We start from the raw sequence: 18,910 nt of genomic DNA on the forward strand, positions 1-18,910 counted from the left end.
GCCACACCCCACACAGTAGTATGTAACATGTAGACACACAAAAGCAAACAGCTAACTGTCAAGCAAGCACAGTGTGATGAAGCCTCCAGGGCTCATAAGAGGGCTTCAGGAGGTGGAAATAAGCTTATTCCTATTTTCCAGTTTTCAGCTTCCCCCTCTCACCTCTGCATTGGCTGCTTTCTTTAGTGGTCTTCTCCCTGCTACCACAGGAAGATATGCCCCGGCTGGCTGGGCAGGAGCTCAGCAACCAGGACCACCTTCTTTCACCACCTTCGCCAGCTGCTTGCTAAGGTTGTGCTAACGAAAACTACTCCCTGATAGTAGAATGACTAACCAGGCTAGGGCGAAAAGTTGGAAAAAACGGCTGATAGAGAAGACATTAATATATTTAGACTTTAAGGTCTTTGGGGCCTGGGGCATCTCGTTATCATTAATTAACTAACTTATTTTACAGTGCTTAGAACAACAGGGCCTCTAGTAACAACAAATTTAACTGCCAGACCATTTATTGCAGCCAATCAAGTCCAACTCATCTACCCCACTGTGAGGCAAGTCTGATGAGGACAAGGGGGAAAAACAGCAAGATTCTTATGAAGTGGTGTGTGGATAAAGACAAAAACCTCACAGAAGCATAACTGAAAACTTCTCAGTCAAACTTGTAGGCCAGGTGTTTTACTATACAGATACCTTTATCATTATTTACAATGCTCTTGTTTCCCCACTTCCAGAGTTGCATTCAAACCACACATCCTGTTCAATATCTGGATATTTCTTCATTTTAAAAACAACAAACATCCAAATGACAAGATCTACCAAAAATACAATATTTCTAGCAAGTGTTCCTGACCTACTCCTCTCGCTCTCATTTTAACACTGACAGTATTACTTACGGTCCCCTTTCCCTCTTATTATTCCTGAAGAAAAAGACAAATTCTAAGCCAAGCTGATTCACTAGGGCTTGATTGGAAGCAGAGAGAATACGTTCAGTCAGGAACTGCTGCAATCAAAATTATGAACTAGTTTGAAAGTTTTGTGCACCCTCTGCTATTGTATACCACTCACAGTCAGGTGACCCATTTTGTCTCCCCAAGTTATTTAATAAATAAGAATGAAGCTAACCGGTCCAGTGCCAAAATATGGCTTTACATTCTGCTAACAGCTAGACAAAATGGATAGTTTGGTAAAACTGAGTTCTGTATAAATCTTGACTATTTCACTTATCTACTGTACAGCTTCTAGTCAGTCATTGCACAAGAAGCTGCAACACAGATTCATAGATATTTAGGTCACAAGGGACCATTATGATCATCTAGTCTGACCTCCTGCACAACGCAGGCCACAGAATTTCACCCACCACTCCTGAAAAAACCTCACACCTATATCTGTATTATTGAAGTCCTCAAATTGTAGTTTAAAGACTTCAAGGAGCAGAGAATCCTCCAGCAAGTGACCCATGCCCCATGCTACAGAGCAAGGCAAAAAACCTCCAGGGCCTCTTCCAATCTGCCCTGGCGGAAAATTCCTTCCTGACCCCAAATATGGCGATCAGCTAAACCCTGAGATGCTGGTAAGGACAGCAAAACACAAGATCAACAATCATTTTTCTTTCAGTTAATCAAAAAGTCCGGCTTTCTTGCCCCCACAAAAGACATTTTTCAGAGAAGCTGTTACTGTAATGTCAGACACAGAAAGAGAGCAAAATAAAGAAAATCAATCTCAATAAATTGACACCACTTGGCTTGTGTAGCGTCCTAACCTATTTCCACATTTCGCCTCTTAGAACTTTTCCCCTTTTTACAAAAATTAGAATGATTCCCTCACGCTAGGCAGTCATCTCTCATGACAATTTATCTGAAGACAGACAAAATCAGCCTGCCCACCCCTTATCACTGGATGAGGGAAGAAGCTTACTGACTAAAATGGGACGTTCATAAAAAATAAAAATACTGAATTAGTAGACTACACGTAACTACTACTGATGCCAGACTGGTCCTCTCTTGTACATCAGCCTTTGTGAAAGGACATCCCATTTCAAGGTTTCTGCTTAGCCTCTCTCTTGGTTTCTATTTAATATGTTGGCAAAAGTGTACTTTTGAGTCTTGTGACACTTAAATTATCTTCTATATTCAGTAGACATTATTGCTCACATCCCACAGAGCTATTCAGCAAGAGATCAGTGGAGGTTTCCTACAGAGAACAGAATTGTGGGTGGAGTCTTCATTAAGTTAAGAATAATACACATAATACTGTAATTTTGTAAAGGGGTTCTAAAGACAAAAAACCTCACAAAGGCAATGCTAAAATCTTAATTTCTGCATGTTATTGGAAAGAATGCAATACAGTTCTGCAGAATATATATAAAATAGGCTTCATGAAAAGTGTCAGCACTGAATATCTGAACTTCTCACCTGTCATGTACATTTAATAATTACCTTTTGTTTAATAAATAATACCTGTGTGTTTACAAGTTATTCTGTGTGAAAGAGACATTAAGAGTTGGTACACCTTCATATCTAAGTTTGTGTATGTATATATACACACAAAATATTTACACATATATATTTCTGAATGTTACATGTTTGTAACACTTTTTCCCCCCACCATTGAAATGTGAGGTATTTTTCTGAGTTTTTACTTAGGTAACTTTGCTTCAGTCAGATATAAGTATAGAATAATTAGGAAATAATTTAATATGAGTTTTACATCTAGCCTTCCTTCTTCACAGGATACTATTCCTGATTCCCCAGAGGGGCCCCGCCCCCACATCCTGTTGTGTGACTGCAGATTATTTTAAAATTCATTCAACTCAAAGATTAAAATACCTGATTCACTTTAGGCATGCAGAGTAAGCATGAATTGCCAGTTTTCCCTTTGTGTGAGGAGATTTAGCAGACCTAATAGTGCTCAAACTTGGGGCACATGTATGTTTCTGGGACATGCTGATACTGCTACCGATCTGTTACGGATGAGCAGAGTGCCACTATAACGTCGTATACCATTTAGCAGAGAAAGATGCCAAAATAGAAGACGACAGCCTTTAGAAAACAGAAGTGACCCCTTATCTGGAAGATCCTCCTGCTGGCAAACAATAGCAAATTAAGGTCACATGGTTCATTACAAGAGATCACATCTGCTGGCAACTATAAGCATTAAGCCATCAGCGAATGCCTTTATCCTGAATATAGTTTCTAATGTGCCTCAATACTGTTAATTATGCATTTACAGAGAAAATTTACCTTCAGCTCAGCCAGTGGGGAAACCCAGAAGAATCCATTAGGTTCATTAAATGCTGAGCTGTTCTTAAAAGAAACCAGAGATCAATTTTATGAATGATACAAACCTGGGAAGTTTCATCAATACCATACTTTGAAGGACAGGATAAATACTGTTCAGTCTTGATTAACTCAAGAAATCAGCTGGGCATTCAGGAGTGGCTTTACTGTCTCAACTGGGAAGGAAAAGTCAACTTCAAGACCTGTCTCGAGTCTCCAATTTGGGAGGAAATCCACAAGAAGATTGGGGCAAGGCAACTCAGGCAAAGGCGAACTTTCAAAAGTGGTGAACACAATAAGGGTCTTACATGTGATTCCTGCAAAGTGACTATTTTCTATGACTATGACTATCTTCTCCCTTTTGTCTTCAATTGAAAGCCTGCCTTCAGTTTTGGGGAACCATATTTAATAAGAAAGAATAAAGGAGCTTAGAACAAGGAAACAAGTAGGGTAATGTATGGAAAAAATAAAATATGAAAAGTTGATCACAAGAATGTTCCCTCTAAAGAAAGAAAGTGGTCTAGGAAAGACCTGACAATTGCTGGCTAGATTGTCGGGCTCAACGGGTAGTGATCAATGGCTCCATGTCTAGTTGGCAGCCGGTATGAAGTGGAGTGCCCCAAGGGTCGGTCCTGGGGCCGGTATTGTTCAATATCTTCATAAATGATCTGGAGGATGGTGTGGATTGCACTCTCAGCAAATTTGCGGATGATACTAAACTGGGAGGAGTGGTAGATACGCTGGAGGGCAGGGATAGGATACAGAAGGACCTAGACAAATTGGAGGATTGGGCCAAAAGAAATCTGATGAGGTTCAATAAGGATAAGTGCAGGGTCCTGCACTTAGGACGGAAGAACCCAATGCACAGCTACAGACTAGGGACCGAATGGCTAGGCAGCAGTTCTGCGGAAAAGGACCTAGGGGTGACAGTGGACGAGAAGCTAGATATGAGTCAGCAGTGTGCCCTTGTTGCCAAGAAGGCCAATGGCATTTTGGGATGTATAAGTAGGGGCATAGCGAGCAGATCGAGGGATGTGATCGTTCCCCTCTATTCGACATTGGCGAGGCCTCATCTGGAGTACTGTGTCCAGTTTTGGGCCCCACACTACAAGAAGGATGTGGATAAATTGGAGAGAGTCCAGCGAAGGGCAACAAAAATGATTAGGGGACTGGAACACATGAGTTATGAGGAGAGGCTGAGGGAGCTGGGATTGTTTAGCCTGCAGAAGAGAAGAATGAGGGGGGATTTGATAGCTGCTTTCAACTACCTGAAAGGGGGTTCCAAAGAGGATGGCTCTAGACTGTTCTCAATGGTAGCAGATGACAGAACGAGGAGTAATGGTCTCAAGTTGCAGTGGGGGAGGTTTAGATTGGATATTAGGAAAAACTTTTTCACTAAGAGGGTGGTGAAACACTGGAATGCGTTACCTAGGGAGGTGGTAGAATCTCCTTCCTGAGAGGTTTTTAAGGTCAGGCTTGACAAAGCCCTGGCTGGGATGATTTAACTGGGAATTGGTCCTGCTTCGAGCAGGGGGTTGGACTAGATGACCTTCTGGGGTCCCTTCCAACCCTGATATTCTATGATTCTATGAATTGACCAAAAGTAGGTAAAATTAAGTTAAGACAAATCAACAGCAAGTAAAGAGTTAAAATAGTTGAATGAAAATTTAATTAAAATTAGACAATGGGATACACTGTCACAAGAGTTTGCAGAAGGTATCTTTTGAGATATTCAAGGCTAGGCCACTGTATACTTTTCCATTAGGAATGGTTTCTGAATAATGGAATCAATACTGTCATGATGCAACAGGGAAGGGGGACAAGATGGACTAGATGGGCGACTTCAAACCTTTTCATGCAGCAACTCCCATTTTCAACCACTTACTACTTCAGCTTCTCATATTAGTTCCCATGGTGCTTCGAAAGGTATCCATTCTGAAAGTATTTCAACCGGAGACACAATCTTGTGCAATGGTTTAAGAAGGGGGAAGGCAAGGTGTCAAGGTTCCTCCCCCACTCTGAACTCTAGGGTACAGATGTGGGGACCTGCATGAAAACCCTCCTAAGCTTATCTTTACCAGCTTAGGTCAAAACTTCCCCAAGGTACAAAATATTACCCCCGTTATCCTTGGACTGGCCGCTACCACCACCAAACTAATACTGGTTACTGGGGAAGAGCTGTTTGGACGCGTCCTTCCCCCCAAAATACTTCCCAAAACCCTGCACCCCACTTCCTGGACAAGGTTTGGTAAAAAGCCTCACCAATTTGCATAGGTGACCACAGACCCAAACCCTTGGATCTGAGAACAATGAAAAAGCATTCAGTGTTTTACAAGAAGACTTTTAATAAAAAATAGAAGTAAATAGAAATAAAGAAATCCCCCCTGTAAAATCAGGATGGTAGATACCTTACAGGGTAATTAGATTCAAAAACATAGAGAACCCCTCTAGGCAAAACCTTAAGTTACAAAAAAGATACACAGACAGAAATAGTTATTCTATTCAGCACAATTCTTTTCTCAGCCATTTAAAGAAATCATAATCTAACACATACCTAGCTAGATTACTTACTAAAAGTTCTAAGACTCCATTCCTGTTCTGTCCCTGGCCAAGACGACTACAGACAGACCCAGACCCTTTGTTTCTCTCCCTCCTCCCAGCTTTTGAAAGTATCTTGTCTCCTCATTGGTCATTTTGGTCAGGTGCCAGCGAGGTTACCTTTAGCTTCTTAACCCTTTACAGGTGAGAGGAGCTTTCCCCTGGCCAGGAGGGATTTCAAAGGGGTTTACCCTTCCCTTTATATTTATGACACAAGGCAAGGAGGAGTAGAATCAGCAAGGTGCACCGAAATGGATTTGAGTAGAGCCCTGTGCGGATACAAAATTTGCATCCACATCTGATCCACAGATATAGAGTGGATATCCGCGGATTTGCAGGGCTCTAGATTTGAGCCTAACTTTAGGTTCCTATTTTTGGCGAACAAATCCCACCTATTGTACATTTTACATAGTAAGGGCATTAGTGGAAAAACATTTATTCGCACTTCACAGGAGATGAAACCAGAATGAAAAGTATGATCAGCAGAATAGGATGAAAAATTTGAGTGCCTCTAGAATCTTAACACATAATGAAAGATGAAACACCAACAGAAATATGGTCAACACCCACAGAAATCTCATTGTTGAATAGGGACCATACGTTACATATTGCACATTTGTACCCACTAGTCTCGTAAATCCAAAAATAAGGGACCATTTAAAAATTCGTGACATGTTATACAAATATTTTATTTAAAACAAAAGATGAAGGATCAAATTTCTCTGAAAATGACTGCTACTGATTGTTCTACAGATTACTTACTAGAAGACTTTCACTAAAATTGGATTTTACTGTTGATGAATGACAAAAATGTAATTATAATATGTAATGTTGCAGAACATGGAAATACAATGCCTAAATTAACAGATCACCTCTGCCAGCAAGTTGAATCTGTATATGAATTTGCAAATAAAACTATGCATTTCTGATGTTGGCTTTGCAGTTCAAGGTCATAACAGAATCACAATAAGATTATTTATTACTCAGTCCAACAAACTAATACTGATGAGCTTCATTTATATGCCATTATATAAAAAAAGTTTTTAACAATCTAGCTTTTATTCCTCCACCCGATTTATCAGCTCATTAAGGAGTCAGAAAAAAAATAAAAAAAACACCAACTATCTATATAAAATGAACAAATGTGAGCAGCCCAGATTTTTCCATAAGCATTATTTGGAGACACAGACATTTTTAGTCCTCGATTATATTTTGGTATCACTTGGGAAAGTCAACTAAAAATAATGGTTTTTATTTTTTTTAAAAAGGGAACGGAATCTAGTTACTACACATTAAATGTTCAGTGTTATTTTATTTCCCATTTTCAAGATAACCTGTATTTAAAGATTTTGCATGCCATAAGAATTTTATTATTTTTATTTTTTCCCCTTAATTTGAGCTTCTGCATAGCTCTGAAGCCTTTAAGGTTTTCTAGGTTCTTTACATCCAGCACCCTTCTCCACACAACAGTTAGGGTTGCCAACTTTCTGACTGCAGAAAACTGAACACCCTTGTCCTGTCTCTTCCCCGAGGCCCTGCCCTTTCTGAGGCCCCACCCCTGCTCACTCTTTCCCCTCTCCCTCCATCACTCACTCTCCCCCACCCTCGCTCATTTTCACCGAGCTGGAGCAAGAGGTTGGAGTGTCGGAGGGGGTGAGGGCTCTGGGCTGGGGCCAAAAAATGAGGGATTCAGGGTGTGGGAGGGGGTTCCAGGAGCAGAGGGTTGGGGCATGCGGGGGGGATGCAGGCTCCAGCTTGGGGTGCTGACTATGGTGTGGGGCTAGGGATGAGGGGTTTGGGGTGCAGGAGGTGGCTCCGGGCTGGGGCCAAGGGGTTCAGAGTGTGGGAGGGGGTGCAGGCTCTGGGAGTGAGTTTGTGTGCAGGAGGGTGCTCAGGGCTGGGGTGCAGGAGGGTGTGCATGCTCTGGGAGGGAGTTTAGGTGTAGAAGAAGGCTCAGGGGGCTGGGGTGCAGGATGTGGGATCCTGGCAGTGCTTACCTCAGGTGGCTCTTGGAAGCATCTGGCATTTCCTTCTGGTTCCTAGGTGGAGCCGTGGCCAGGCAGCTCTATGCGCTGCCCCCGGCTGCAGGCACCGCCCCCGCAGCTCCTGTGGCCATGCCACCGCATAGGAGCCAGAGGAAAATGCCGGCCGCTTCCAAGAACCACGCAGAGCCAGAGTAGGCAGGGAGTCTGCCTTAGCCCCGCTGACCGGACTTTTTAAAGTAGAGAGCAGGAATTGTTTGCTCAAGACTGGTCTAACTCCTTCTAAAAGATGCATAAACATGGAATTCACAAACTGCGTCCTAATACAGAGTCAGGCATCCAGAGAAGTTAAGAGAGATAGGGAATAGACAAAAGGGATATGGGACTCTCACCTTTCTGACAGGTAGCTTACAGGAGAAAGCTACCTTTGCAAGACTCCCCCAGACACTAGAGTCTGGGGGAAAAAAAAAGACCTGAATGTGTCCTCTCCCATCTGGATTCATCACAGAGGTAGAGTTAAGAAAGCAGATTAAGGAGAGGTTGGAGTTGGAGAAAAATACAGTTCTTATTTGCCAAAGTTTTGTAAACCCTTCTTCAGGTCTTTGCTATAGCCCAGGGGACTCCTACAGTGGTCAAACTGCCTGCTCAGTGAGTGTGCCTCTTGTATTGAGGCTGTGGACATGTGGACAAGCCTAGGAGGAAAAAAGCCTGTGAATAATCCTGGTGGGAGGCAAGCTAGTTGTAGCCTACTACAGAATTAACCATGCCTATCCCACAGCAGCTGCCTCTTGAAGATTACAGCAATGTGGTAGTGGCTAAGACACTTAACGTAGCCTAGGAGATAGAATAGGGCTGCTTTGGAGAGAAGAGAGACAAGGTAGGTGAGGTAATATCTTTTATTGGACCAACTTCTATTGGTGAGAGAGACAAGCTTTCGAGCCACAGAGCTCTTCTTCAGGTCTGGGAAAGGTACTTCCAGCATCACAGCTAAATGGAAGGTAGAACAGAGTATTTAGCACTAGTAGTTAGTACATACTGAAAGGGACCATTCAAGGTAGAGTCTGCAGTCATAGGACAAAAAGAGGGGGTTACTGGAAAGAAGGAATTCACAAAATCTAGCAACTATTTTCTACTTGTTACTGTAACTAGACAATGGGGGATATGTCCACATTAGTGGGCTCTCTAGCAGAAAGGAAAACACCATGAGGTGGAAACACGTTTAGCTTCCAAAGGTTTGTTAGGGAAAGTAGGCCAAAGCAGCAGGCAGCACAAGTCAAATACATTATACTCATGCCTTACAATTAAAGACATGCTTAAGTATTGTTTCTAGGAAAGGGCTGGGGCTGTGGGGGGGTGTGTGGGGAAAGGGGGTTACTAAGTCCTGTATCAACTGTATCTACAAAATTCCAAATAAAGTGTTGATTCCCACCCCCCACATCCAATGCTTTAGGTATGTCATCAGGATTTCCCCAAGATTTTAAGAAGGGTAAGAGCAAGCTATCAAAAGTAGTCCATGTGTAGGAAGCTTGGAAAGTTAATGTACGAGTTTATCTAGCCTTTCAGCTTATTTTAAAAGTGTAAAGGGAAACTTTTAGAGAAAAGAATACATGGTAGGGTCTGCCATTAAATAAGGCTTTATTGAAAACCCTGCTACTGTTGAATCTAGCTTTGAAATCTTATTCTTCACAAGTTCACTACTATAGTCTAGTGATCACTGGAGTTATTCGAATACATTTCATTTGTGAAGGGTTTAATAATCTATCCATTAAAATTTACTCCACTGATTTTTGGTATGATTGCGGGAGTTAGAGGGGGAGAGAGAGAAATGTATCTATCTATCTCTGCAGGGTCAAGGAAGTCCATCTGCCTGCTCTTTGGCAGGTGAATACTACTTATTTAAATTTACAGTTCAGGGAAATTTTACTGAAAGTAGTTAACCTATTTGGTTCAAACTAGCTCAGTCTTCTCTTGCCTTTGTACTATTTCCCCCTCCCCCCAAAATCTTCAGCTAGAATCCCAGGAGGATCACTTCTATGGAATCATGCATCACCTCGTTCTGTAAGCCAGTAGCCTCTATTCTGCTAGAGAAAATAAAAACTATCTAGAGATCCCCATATCTGCTTGGTAAATCAGGAAATTCTGAGCAACAACTGAATATTAACATTCCCTAAGTCTGCACCACAACATGAAAGATCTCAATAAATGGTTTCAGAGTGTTTCTGCTGAGCAACAGTTTGCTTTGATTATAATTAAATTCTAATTCACTTAAAGAAGTCCGTTTGTTCAAAACTCTTAAAATTATAAACAGTAGTAGATCTACTTCAAAAGAGTCAGATGTGACACTCTTTGCATTAGTGTTTTCACTTTCCTCTAATGAGAGGTTGTCTACATTGGAAACTTGGCCCCATTTTGTCAAAATTTAGATTCCATGCAATTCAGTCTTAACTTTTAACATATAAAGTCTGGCCAGACAAAAACCAATAAAAAGGTCTGTGCGATGCTTCTTGAAGGTATTCAGGACCGAATCTCCTGGTTACTCATCGGACTTCTAGAGAGAGACTTGCTGGTGCTAAACTGAACGTCAGCTCCCTGTCACGGCATCTGTTAGCCACCCAAACAATCTCCTCAGAAGCTCTGCCGGCCTTTACTGGGGATTACAGGTAAACTAAGTGCACGCAATCCTTGAGCCTCCTTGAAGAACATTACCCTATAATATCCAGCCCATCATAGGACACTCACAGACATTAACAACTTCACTATCTCCAAAAGGGACAATGTACACAACAACCTGTTTGGTGGAGCTGAGGATTCATATTTAATATTACAGCACTGAGATGAATTTATAATTAAACCAAGAATAAATGTATTAATAAAGAACAGAGGATTTAAGTGCTACTGAGAAAGGACAGTAGAAAGAATTGGTTACAAATAAAACAAAAGTATAACATGCTTCTAAGACTAAACATAAGAAACAGTTACCTACTGTAAATTTAGTTATTTGAGATGTGACAGAGATATGTATTCACTCGGTGTGTGTGCACCCAGCTCACTGGAGCCAGAGAAATTTGCCTAGCAGTACCCTTAGAGGGGCAGTGCTCATGCCTTGTGACCGTAGCCCTTCCCCTGGCTACGGGAGGCGGCGCTGCCCCAACCCTCCCCAAGTGCCTTTGCACTGAATGCCTGGAAATCGGACTCCAATGCAGAGAGGACAGAGGGTGGGTCATGGAATACAGGTCTGCATCACATCTCAGAGAACTACCATGACAGAAAGTAACCATTTCTTCTTCAGTCATGCATTCCACTTAAATGACTCACAAGCAGTACCTCCTCCCACCAAGAAGACAGGGCTTGGAATCCACCTAAACTAGGACTGCAGGACCACTCTACCAAAGCTTGCATCTGCTCTGGAAGATGCTGTTAAGGTGTAATGGTTTGTGAGCATATGTACTGATGTCCACATAAGCAGCTCTACAAATGTCCAATATGGAAATTGGAATGAGAAATGCTATGGACATTGCTTGCGCTCATATAGAATGAGCATGCACACACTGAGGGGGCATAGCCAAGGCTATTTTGTATGCAGCCTTGATGCAGGATGTTACCTATTTGGAGATGGTCTGTGAAGAGCCCGCCTGAGCCTTCATGTAGGCTGCATGTACCTGCACAACCAAAGACGACAATGCACGAAACGGTTTAGTCCTGTCCAAATAAAAGGCTAGACATCCTCTGACTTCTAAGGTATGGAGAGGCTGATCCTCCAGAGGAGGATGCGGCTCAGGAAAAAGCATAAGTAAATATACCACCTGGTTCAAATGAAACAGAAACCACTTCAGACACAAATTTTGGGTGGATCATAGCGTTACGTTGTCTTTGGAGAACTGTGTATAAGGATGCTCTCCCATCAGAACCTGCACTCTAACACTTTCCTTGCAGATGTTATCACTACCAGGAAAGCAGTTTTCTGACAAGAGCAGAAAGGGACAAGATGCTAGACTCTCGAACAAAGAATCTTGTTACCATAGGATAGAATGATCTTCTTTGAAGAGGGGGAATGAAATGCCAATAGTGCTGCACTTTCAATTAACTAAGTGCAAGCCTTAACAACTGAAGGTGTAGCAGGTACTCCAAAATGTGCTGGCTTCTATCCAGGATTGGTTGGATTCTGAAGGCTAATGACAACACAGAAAACCACTTCCATTTCACTGAATAGGCTATTCTGGTACAGGATTTTCTAATGTTGAGCAGGACTTGTTGGACAGCTGTTGAACACTGCTCTTCCTCCTCATTCAACCATGCAGCAGCCACGTCGTAAAATGCAGGGAGCTGAGCCTGGGATGCAAGATGCGGCCGTGATTCTGAGTGAGTAGGTTGGAATGGAGAGGAAACAGGATGGGAACCTAAATAGACAGTGCAAGAAGGTCAAAGAACCAACACTGTCTCAGCCATGAGAATGAACTTGGCTTGATCTACCTTGATCTTCAGAATGACCCGAGGAATGACTGGGACCGGAGGAAAGGCATACAGGAAAGCGGACTGCCAGCTGAGGTAGAAAGCATCAAACAAGAAGCCAGCACTGAGGCCCCACTGAGAACAGGACAGACAACACTTCTTGTTGGCTGTTGTAATGGGATTGCCCCAAGAAGTGAAGATGACCCAGAGGACACTTGTCTTCAGGGACCATTTGTGACTTGGGGAAAATAACTGCTGAAATGGTCTGCAAGATGATTCTGAACCCCAGGCAAGTGAATGGCTACTGGAGCAATGTTCTCCTCAATGCAGAACTACCACACCCTGATCTCCTCTAAACAGAGCAACATGGTGTGGGCTTCCCCTTGTTTGTTCACATAATGCATCGCAGTGGTATTGTTGGTAAGTACGTGAACCACTGAGTCACTGATATGGTGTTGAAAAGCATGACGTGCATTGTAGATGGCCTAAAGCTCCAGCAAGTCGATATGGTGTGAAGACTCCCGCTCTGAGCACAGTCCCAGTACTTTCAGCAACCCCAGGCATGACCCCCAACCCATCTGTGAGGCATCAGTAACAAATGCCTTGGTTGGCGAGGGCCGGACAAAAGGGAACGCACTGGCAAATGTTCTCTGGGATGCATCCACCACTGTGAGTTGTTCAGGACCAGTGGAGGGAGATGAACAAATCTAGAGAATGACAAGCAGGACAGTAGACCATCCTGAGCCACATCTGAAGTGGGCAAAGGCGCAACCTTGAAAATTGGATTACCTGCATGCAAGTGGACATGTGGCGCAAGAGCTTCAGATGCCTGAACAGTCGTGGAATGCTGAGACTGCAGAGAGAGGCAAAAGCGGCGAATTGTCTAAAACAGTCATCGGCAGAAATGTTCTCAATATTGTGGAATCTAACAAAGCCCCAATGAACTCGATTTTTTGAGTGGGAGCCAAGGTTGACTTTGCGATGTTTAGGATGAGACCCAGATGGTCAAGCAAGCACAGCGTTGCCCTGACATGAGCAAGAACTTCCTTTCTGGATCTGTCCTTCAGTAACCAGTTATCCAGATACAGGAAAATATGAATTCCCTCCTTTCTGAGATGCATGGTCATTGTTCTGGTGTACTTGATAAAAACCTAGAGGGCAGAGGAGAGGCCAAAGGGAAGCATTGTGTATTGAAAGTGGCATTCTGCCATGTTGAACCAAAGGAACTTTCATGTGGCGATTTTGCCAAGCCACAGAAAGTAAGCATCCTGAAGGCCCAAAGCAGCAAACCAGTCTTCTGAGACAGAGTGACCATTCAGAACCTCACGTTCCTGATATATTTGTAGAGTCCGCTAAGGTTAAGGATGGCTCTTACCCCTCCCTTGGATTTGGGTACCAAGAAGTATCGGAGTAGAAGCTGTGACCCTGGTGTTCCTGCGGAATCTCCACCACTGCTCTCAAAGCAGAAAATGGACCAGCTTGAGTAGCAATATCTCATTAGAGGGGCAGGGAGGGAATATGGGGAGTTGGTGTGGAGAGGAACATAACTGGACTTGATGGCGCTTAGGACCAGCCATTGGTGGTGATTGACCCCAAGCACTGTGAAAGCGGGCCAACCTGTCCCAGGGGGGAGGGAAGAAGAGACTATGAGGAGGGAGGAGCAATGATAGAACAGTGCTCTGGACCAAGGAGTCAAAATGGGCACTTGGAGGACACTGGGACAGGAAGTGTGGAATGATCGAACCCCGAGCCCATCTACTTTCTCTCTCTCTGAGATGCTGCTTCCGGTGAAGGTTCTAAGCTACTTGAGTCTGTTTCTTAAATGATCTGCAGTTTGCACAATGCTCCTTGATGTGGGCCTCACCAAGACAGAGCAAGCACTGTAAGTGGGGATTGCTGTTGGGGATCACTCCCCCACACGGACAATGTTTAAACCTTGGTGAGGGCACCACCAAGGGAAACACATTACTACAACTGACACTACTCTAACACCAAGGTTACTAACAACTATATACAAGAGAAAAACTAAACTAGTTGAGAGGTTGAGAACACACAGAGCTCCCACTCCAGTTATGGGTGGTGGGAGGGTCAGGGTGCACTCTTATGTAGTCAGGGAAGAACAGCAGAAGGGGAGGGAGGGGGGAGGGAGACTATAGGTAGGGGAGGGGCTATAGCCATGATACACAAGAGCTGCCTTTCTACGGGTACTGCTAGGCAAATTTCTCTGGCTCTGATCTGCTGGGTGCGCACACCCATAAATGGAATGCATGGCTGCATCTACTTGAGGAAGAACTTTAGCAGTCTACACTCCTTTGCCTAAAATGGTTTCTCATCCTCAAAAGACTTTCTGCAAAGCCTGCAGATTTTCAGTCAAAGCATGATCCAGATTTCTCCATGAGTCATCCCCATCTGCCAAGGGTGTTCTTCCGTGAAGCAGATAACAAAAAAAGTCCTTTTGCTTTTACTTATATTTTCTCCAAACTCATTGTTTTGATCCTAGACACAAGACAACTCACCCTGTGGTTTTAGTCTCCAGTGTCTTCCCAGGCTGATTTCACATCACTGTCAACCAGGCTTTTCCTGTTGACTTACATGAAAATGCAGCTCCCATTGTGTTTTAGATTTTTCAAAGCTCAATTTACATCAGAGACCTAGACAGACAGGTAAATCAACATTCCTTTGTCTAGGACAAAACTTGTTTATCAACCCTGCCTTGTTATAGGATTTAAAACATATTTTTAGTATATGCATACAACTTAATTATCACCCATACACATATCAAAGAACATTTACAATAACCAGTGAAATATATGCTATCATTTGACACCTCACATGACCTTCTTTACAGACAAATACTACAACAGCAATATGTTAGGTGCATGTTAGGTCTGACAGGAGTTGCTGTTGAAGGCAGTAACCCTTTGCCAGTTGGCATTGGGAGAGTCTTAAGGTCATAGACTTTCTTTGTTCCCTCTACTCCAACTACTAAGTTTTTCTTCAATAGTTAAATGATTCAGACGTTAGGCAATTAAAAGTGTTTAGAACTGAAGGCAGCAGTCAGGTGCTGATGAACTCAAACATTTTAATCCAAAAATAGTTTTCACGTTTGCTAATAGTTATCTATGCAGCAGATGGAAGTGGAAAGTCATGAGGCATCACAAAAAAGTATTCTGCTCACTCCTGCAATGCATTAGACAACAGTCCCACTCTAGCCATGCTCACTTCAAAACCAATGTTATGCCTTTTCAGTTTAATTAATGCTCAACAGGAGCTGCTACATAGGGGAGATAATCTCCTTAACCTCTTTATTGCTGTGTAGCAATAGCTGATACATACAGAGGCATGATGATTCAGCAGAAGATTTACAGCTCCTGTTCCAGTGGAGGAAAACCTCCTTTCTGTCAGCAGAGGACCAACAGGATTTCAGATCATGCAGTTCCAGCTACATGATACAAGAACAATAGTACTTTAATTTTTTAGGATTCGTCTTGTTACATGGCCCTTCTTTACCAAGGACAATGACCTCATGAGCGAAGAGATGCCTATGAACATGATTTGATGTTCTCCTCTTAGATAAGATTATTCTACTCATTTTTCACTTCCTTATTTCCCTTCCTCCCCCGTTTCATTTTCATATTTATTGAAGACATTGCTGGCCAAACAAGATCAGATTGGTTGAAACAGCCATGGAACTAAGAAATAGGTTGGAGTTAGAAGCAAACAAACAATTACATTTATGCTGTAGCTTTTGGTATGGCTAGCAACTAAAGTTCCCCCTTTCTGAACTGTGTCCAATTTAAAAATATTCCCTCCCCTCAAAAATTAAAACAAAACCAGAAAACCATACATGCTGATAAAACTACCACCACCACCTTCTTCCTCCTCAAAAATATATTTTTAACAGTAACAGTCACGGTCTTTCTAGTGTCAGAAGTGCTAAGACAGTTTACAGTACTGAGCCGGGGCACTTCTGAGTCCCAATGACACTTACCCCCACAGCTCAGCAAGACAAAAATAAGCCAGTTTCCAAGGAGAAAGACTCCAAATTCTCATAGGAACCAGCTTCTTCCTAAAACATTAATTTCATTTTCCTCTGAGTTGCAGTTGCTGGTGGAGCACAAAAGCCTTTCAGGATCCAGTATGGCTCAGCATCTTGCATACATAATCCATGCAAAGGAACATGAAGCGTATAAGCCCTGAAGTGTTGTTCAGCAACATGATTCAGCAACTTTACGGAAACTTGTAAGTAGGAGGAAGGCAACACATAAAATAAAGTGAAAGATGACCAGAGGATGTCAATAAAATGCACAAAATTGCTGCTTTGGAGCAAAACCATAAATGGAAGGGGAAGGAAGACACTCTGGCTACAAAACCTTGACAACTATTAAATGAATTATTCCAAAGTATTTTATAATTCAAAGTGCCCCTAAAGATGTTTAATAGTAGTATAATAATACAACAGAACTCTAGATAGCCTATATGTTACTGTGATCGGCCTGATTACCTCCAGAATTGTGAAAGTATGGCTGGACAGATGGGAAGCTCCACTAACTGCTTAATCAACAGTCTGACATTCTTTAATAAAAATGTAACAGTACATTTGAGGAACCGGGGGGTGGGCTGGGGGGAGGGAGTGTTGGTCTAGGAATTCATTTAACTTTATAACTGCAACACTATGATTCCAATTCTAATTTCTATTTAACACACAAACCTATACTGAGAGAACAGACTCTAGAGAATTGGTTTAGAGACTAATTTAAATGAAATATTAAGAATTCAGGCATACTCTAGTACACAAAATAGCTAGCATATTACTGATCAACAGCTGTGTTTCCACGAATCTCTCTTTAATACAAACTGACACTCAGATACCATAATGATTAGCACAGTATAAGAATCTATATAGAACAGAAGTTGGTACCAACCTCAATACCACTCTGCCTGGCTAGTTTTACAGCTGTATTGTAGTAGCCACAGCGCAAGAGATGTTCCACCATCATGCGATCCATACGTTTTTTCTTCCACATGTTGGCAGCAGCTGGCTGGTCACTGCTATGTTCTTTAAGGTGCTCAATCCTGCGTTTACAAAGTTTTGCGCTCTCATCTTCAGCCTGGATTGATTCAACTGCCTAAATTTAAGAAAGAATTATCCAATTAATAAATAAAGCAATTTCAGCTGCAGGGAATAATGACTTTTAAAGCAATATATAACCTTTATTGTACAATATGTAGAATGTGTACCAATCCAACAAACAAGATTACACATTGCCCAGAACAAAACAAAACAAAATCCATATAGTAGCCTATGAGTTACAAAAGGTTATTTCACTAAGATAAGTAGAAAAATACAACTGAACTGGTAAAATTATGTACAGGAAATTTCAAAATCGAGCTCGGCCTCATTGAAATTTCTGGGTGTTACTGTAGTATAAATCTTTCTCAATTGTTGACCTGAATTTATAGGGCTAATTTATTATGGCTTGCCAATGATCCGACCAGAAGATACTTTGGTTCTTGTCCTAAATTCAGGCTACAGAATCAGAGAACATAGGGAGTTCAATGTCTTTTACGGACCCTCGGGATGCATGGCAAGGACACACACACTGATAACAAAACCAAATTTTCAATATCTTTATTAAAATAAATGGGAGAGTAATCAAAGCTATAAGCCACAAAGTAGTAACACAGTTCTATAGTCCCTGGTGGTAAAATCCCTTTTCTAAAAGGCTACTTAAACTAGCACACTCATATCCTTCCTTGGAGACCTGATAGTGGGAGACAGAGGATGAGCCTCATCTGTAGCATGCCTAATGAGTTTGATGGTCCAGGCTCCTCAATCCCAAGCTGGTAGAGGTCAAGATCGAGTGTTGAGTAGCTAAGCTATATTGCAGAAGCTGAACAGATAGCTTAACAGAAGGTAACTGAAAGAAGGAGCAACCCCTCTGCATGGCAGTTTGCCCTTTTATAGAGTCCTAGCACTGTCCTGAATATTTATATTAATGCTCAACCCTCCATGCCCAAATCTTATTTCCTCACCCACTTAAATCTTCGAGTACACTTACTCTATAGGCTAGCATATCCTGACATGTTAATATCATATTCATACATATTAATATTGATGATCTCATCCTCAAAACCATTACCTTTGGCCTACATCATTACTTCCATGTTCTGCAGTCTACCTTGTAGTTACTGGTGTGTTCCAGAATTTTGCTAAACACATTCAGTTCTCCATTCAGTTTCCCAAAGTCAAAAGGGATAACCCGTAGGCCAGCGGTTCTCAAACTATGAGTCGGGACCCCAAAGTGGGTCCCGACCCCATTTTAATGGGGTCGCCAGGGCTGACTTACACTTGCAGGGGCTCGGGGCTGAGGCCCAAGCCCGAGGGAGTCAGCCCTGGGCAGCGGGGTTCAGGTTACAGGCCCCCTGACAGGGGCTGAAGCCTTTGGACTTCAGCTTTGATCAATTGGGCAGTGGGACTCGGGCTTTGGCTTCCCCACCCAGGGCAGTGGCAGTTGGGCAGGCTCAGGCTTTGATCCCTGCTCCTGGTGTTGTGCAGTAATTTTTGTTGTCAGAAGGGGGGTGCAGTGCAATGAAGTTTGAGAACCC

At 42.5% G+C, this 18,910-nt stretch overlaps 1 protein-coding gene across 10 annotated transcripts in view; it reads right to left on the reverse strand.

Annotated features, from left to right (window-relative positions):
• Positions 1-18,910, reverse strand: part of MAEA (macrophage erythroblast attacher, E3 ubiquitin ligase) — a 118,045-nt gene that overhangs the window by 53,412 nt on the left and 45,723 nt on the right. For all 10 annotated transcript variants that reach the window (XM_073342794.1, XM_073342795.1, XM_073342788.1 and 7 more), the window contains one exon: positions 17,227-17,430. In XM_073342794.1, the coding sequence (XP_073198895.1) occupies positions 17,227-17,430 (204 nt within the window). The remainder of the gene's footprint in view (positions 1-17,226; positions 17,431-18,910) is intronic.

The sequence above is a fragment of the Lepidochelys kempii genome, chromosome 4 (genome assembly GCF_965140265.1).
Source record: "Lepidochelys kempii isolate rLepKem1 chromosome 4, rLepKem1.hap2, whole genome shotgun sequence".
NCBI lineage: Eukaryota > Metazoa > Chordata > Testudines > Cheloniidae > Lepidochelys > Lepidochelys kempii.